At 39.7% G+C, this 4513-nt stretch overlaps 1 protein-coding gene across 1 annotated transcript; it reads left to right on the forward strand.

Annotated features, from left to right (window-relative positions):
• Nucleotides 1–2309: 2309 nt before the first annotated feature.
• Nucleotides 2310–3755, forward strand: foxd3 (forkhead box D3). Its single transcript, XM_036522176.1, has one exon. It carries the CDS (start codon nt 2565–2567, stop codon nt 3678–3680), a length of 1116 nt encoding a protein of 371 aa, XP_036378069.1. The 5' UTR covers nt 2310–2564; the 3' UTR covers nt 3681–3755.
• The last annotated feature ends 758 nt before the right edge of the window (nt 3756–4513 follow it).

Here is a 4513-nt window from a genome sequence, read left to right on the forward strand (position 1 = left end):
ATAATAACTTTCACAAAAGTGAAGCGAAGTGTAAAATAAATGTTTTGACATAAGGAGTCAGGGCTGAAAAAGGTGCAATTTCATCTTCTAAGTATGCTACCCGGTATTGATAGACTGGAGATCACACAGGTCAGATGGTGTCCTGCCTGAGCGCAAGATTAGCACAATACATGTGTAATCGGGGGGAAACGTTCCTTTTCACTCAAACACGATTATTAACGATATGATTTAATTAATCTGACTTTTATTGTACCAAGGAAAAGCTGCACCAAGGATGTCACACATGTCCTTTGTTCTTTGCCCCTTAGAGAATTAAAGGGGAGCCCGTGTGCTCCTCGAGGTTGTTGCTGCACAGACGTGATTGTTTTCAGATTAAACGCTGTCAAAACCACATGCGAATAACACGGGAAAGGACGGCGCTGAAAGAATGTTCCTAATTTGTCAGTCCATTTAAGGAATTATCATGAATAATTCAGACTCACTCTAATCCAATGTTGAGAGAACTCACTGATTTTCACATAGAAATAACAGATGATGCAAACACAATTTATAATGTTTTTATTCCACTCTAATTAAAACAGTCAATTTAGGAATTTTCCGCCTTCATCAGATGCAGGTCGATTAAGTAAGTACTTATTTCAAATATATTATTAGCTATAGACTTGCGAATTTAACATTTTCTTTTCTCTTTCTAAATGCATTTAGCACTTCATTTTTATCTATACTTTCTTCTAACTTGGCTTACATTATTCGTTCAATAAAATCAGAAGTGTTAGGTGACAGTGTGATAATGACGTATAGTAATAATAATAATTAATAATTTGAGAGCCCCGTAAATGTTGATATATACTTTTTAATGTGTTTACAAGCAACCGTCAAAGCTAGCGGTTTGAGTTATGCGCCAGATGCAAGTTGCGCCTAGTTCTCTCTGGTATGCGACGGGGAAATCCTTACAGCTCAGAGCCAATGTACAGCGATCGCTGTTTTGCTTTTAAATGGAGGCAAGTGGAGCTTTGAACTGAGCGGAATAGACCTTGTCATGGTTAACTGCTACTCAGTTCCCATCGTAAAGTCATTTACACATTTTTGTTAGTTCTAATAGAGGGGTGGTAAGAATAATTGATTCTGGTGTCAATTAAAGATATTTTCATTACGGCAGGAGGAGACTTCCAGACCAAATCAATAAGAAGTTATATTGCTTGTGGCGCATAGATAACGAATTTAAGATAGGAAGGTTCGTGGGTTTCTCTCTTTATATAACAATAAAGGATTTTTGTCGTTACCATAGTCATATTTTAGAGAAAGCAAATACATATAAAAGATGAAATAAAGATACTATAATCCGCTCTAAAATTCTAGACAATCAATAGGGTTCTCTATTTTTATTAAATAAATTTGCTCTCCCTTGGAACAGGTAGGCTAATGAACATTTTTTCGCACAACGTAGTAATGTTAAGTGTTCCATATTCGTTTTTACATCCTTTTCATGAGAACATCCTTCAGACACGGCTTACCTTCATGGTTTTGAATAGTCCCTTTACATTCACCCGCTCCCTCATTTCCTACTTTTTTCATATGCTAAAGCTTGCAATGATTAGGTCGTTAACACCTCCTCAAAATCCGTTAAGAGCTCTTTATTTATAGTTTCCCATTGTTGGTGCACGTCTTATTCCTCCCCTATGTCGGTACATCTACGGCATTCATCGATACAAACAGAATATTCAAGTTCAATTAGAATGAGACATATTTTGAAAAGAAAATAAAACTCATAGTTAGAACTTCAAATCTTGACTTCAAAATACCTTGACTTCAAAATTATATAGGCTAATTTAATTCATTTCCCGGCGATAATTAGCTATCGACTGTAACGTATTTTTATTTATAACGTGCCTATGCAAATATTCCATTGCATGCAATACAGACGAGCACACAGTAATAACTAGAAGAGATTCAATTAACTTAGCTGTAGACGTTTTCATTCGGGAGCTCTCAACACAATTTGTTTAAGCAAAGTTAAGATTGGTTTTTGAGCAGCAGAGTTAATGCACATCAGGACTGAAGATTTCAATCATGCAGGCCAATTGTCTTTTTCTCCCCCTGCTACCGTTAAATGGTCTATGACGGACGAACAGAGCCAGGAAGTAGTGGCAAGTAGTATTACTGTTGTCCCTTTGTTGACAAATCCATGAAACAACTCCAGTTTGCATGGTTTAACAGGGGGACGTCTGACGTCACGTCGTCACGTGACGGCGCTGATAGTATATCTTTAACTGAAAAGTAATCTATCAGACAGTCCTTAAAACCGGCTTTAAAAGCATGTGTCATCCCGACTCTCTACTCCGAAATCAGTCTTAGTTACTAGGAAATACGATTTGAAGGGGAACGGGCGTGAAGCACACGAGACTGTTAAAACTTAAGACGCTACAAGGCTGGAGAAATATTTTCTAAAGTTTAAGTTTCACTGGCAGGCCGATCTGACCTGCATTTAGAATTTGTTGACATCCGATCTGACCGCGACGGGCCACGCACTTACCTCTGGTTGTTCTTCAGTAAAGTAAGCTGTGATGACCCTGTCTGGAGGCAACAGTGCCAACGACATGTCCGGTCAGACGGTGCTTACAGCTGAAGATGTGGATATCGATGTGGTCGGAGAAGGCGATGAGGGAATGGAAAGAGACAGCGACTGCGATAGCCAGGGAATTCACGAACGCGCGGAAGAGGTGGAGGAGATCGGGGTTAAAGAACGGACAGGCAGCCCATGTGAAAGCGCAGGCGAGGGAGAGACCAAAGGAGACGGCCAGGAAAGCGCGTCGGGTCCCATGCAGAGTAAGCCGAAAAACAGCCTGGTAAAGCCACCCTACTCCTACATAGCGCTCATCACCATGGCTATTCTTCAGAGCCCGCAGAAGAAATTAACTCTCAGCGGGATCTGCGAGTTCATCAGCAATCGTTTTCCGTACTACAGAGAGAAGTTTCCAGCCTGGCAAAATTCCATTCGACATAACCTGTCCCTGAACGACTGCTTCGTCAAAATCCCAAGAGAGCCAGGAAACCCTGGTAAGGGTAACTACTGGACACTGGACCCCCAGTCGGAAGATATGTTTGACAACGGCAGCTTTCTCAGAAGAAGGAAACGATTCAAGAGACACCAGCCAGATATTCTCAGGGAACAGACCGCCCTCATGATGCAAAGTTTTGGGGCATACAGCATTGGGAATCCTTACGGACGTCACTATGGAATTCACCCAGCAGCCTATTCCCATCCGGCGGCTTTGCAGTATCCTTATATCCCTCCCGTAGGTCCAATGCTTCCCCCGGCGGTACCTCTATTGCCGTCCACTGAGTTAAACAGAAAAACTTTCAATTCTCAACTCAGTCCCAGCCTTCAGTTGCAATTGAACAGCCTGAGCACCGCGTCGATGATCAAGTCCGAGCCTTCCAGCAGACCCTCGTTTAGTATAGAGAATATTATCGGGGTGTCCAGCACCTCGTCGAGTGCACAGACTTTTCTGCGGCCTCCCGTGACTGTTCAGTCAGCCTTGTTGAGCGCACAGTCGCTGTCCCTTACCCGGACATCAGCTGCTATCGCACCGATTCTGAGCGTGCCCACAAATATCATTTCTGGACAATTTTTACCCACAGCATCAACAGCATCTGTTTCAAAATGGCCTTCTCAATGAAAGTATTTTTTCTAGACATACTGGGGGAAAAACTGTACAGCACAATTAGGCAGCACTGGACTTTGTCCGCAAAAATATAGCCATGTAAACACTTTGAAAAGAGAAAAAAGAAACGAAAAGGAATGCTTTCTGTACAGGTAACAATTGTAAATATTTGTACAAAGAAATCAATTTACTTGTTTGAGTTTTTTCCTAAGTATTTTATTTTATTGTTTGAACTGTATGACAGTTGTAGTTAAATGAGCCTTCCTTAATTTTGTCACTGAAAGCTCATTGCCAGTAGTAATTCAATTTATAATTACATTTTGCTTTGTTTTTCTTTTTTAATACAGAAAATACGAACATGTTCTTATCCCATGATTGAAAAAAAGTCTGTTTACAAAATTTAAATATATGTATTCTATGTAGCTCTATTGTGTTGTAAACTGAATTCCTTTGTTAATAAACCTGAAAACAAAACAAGACACTTTAATGCCAAAATGTATTTTTTGTTTGTTTCGGAAACATTGCTAAGATAATATCTGACGCAATGAATACATACATAATCATATATTCCCAACGCTGCTTTATAGGCTATATCGAAATGTCACATGTGGGAAGTAATGAAATGTATTGTTGATACTATCCACAAAAGTAAGCCTTGTAACAGGCCTACTTAAACTCTTGTCTAAAATACTAACGACAATGCTAATCGTAAGAATATATATGCACTAAAGGTGTTCATTAATCGAGAGATACATTCATGAATTATAGACTTATTCCACTGGTATTCATATATAATGTTGAATTTACTTGGCCGAGAAAACAGGTATCAATTAACTTATGAATGGTTT

This window comes from Megalops cyprinoides, chromosome 2, assembly GCF_013368585.1.
Source record: "Megalops cyprinoides isolate fMegCyp1 chromosome 2, fMegCyp1.pri, whole genome shotgun sequence".
NCBI classification, from domain to species: domain Eukaryota; kingdom Metazoa; phylum Chordata; class Actinopteri; order Elopiformes; family Megalopidae; genus Megalops; species Megalops cyprinoides.

What these genes read in the sequence shown, in the direction of transcription:
- foxd3 (XM_036522176.1), top strand. Translation starts at nt 2,565, where the DNA reads ATGACCCTGTCTGGAGGCAACAGTGCCAACGACATGTCCGGTCAGACG.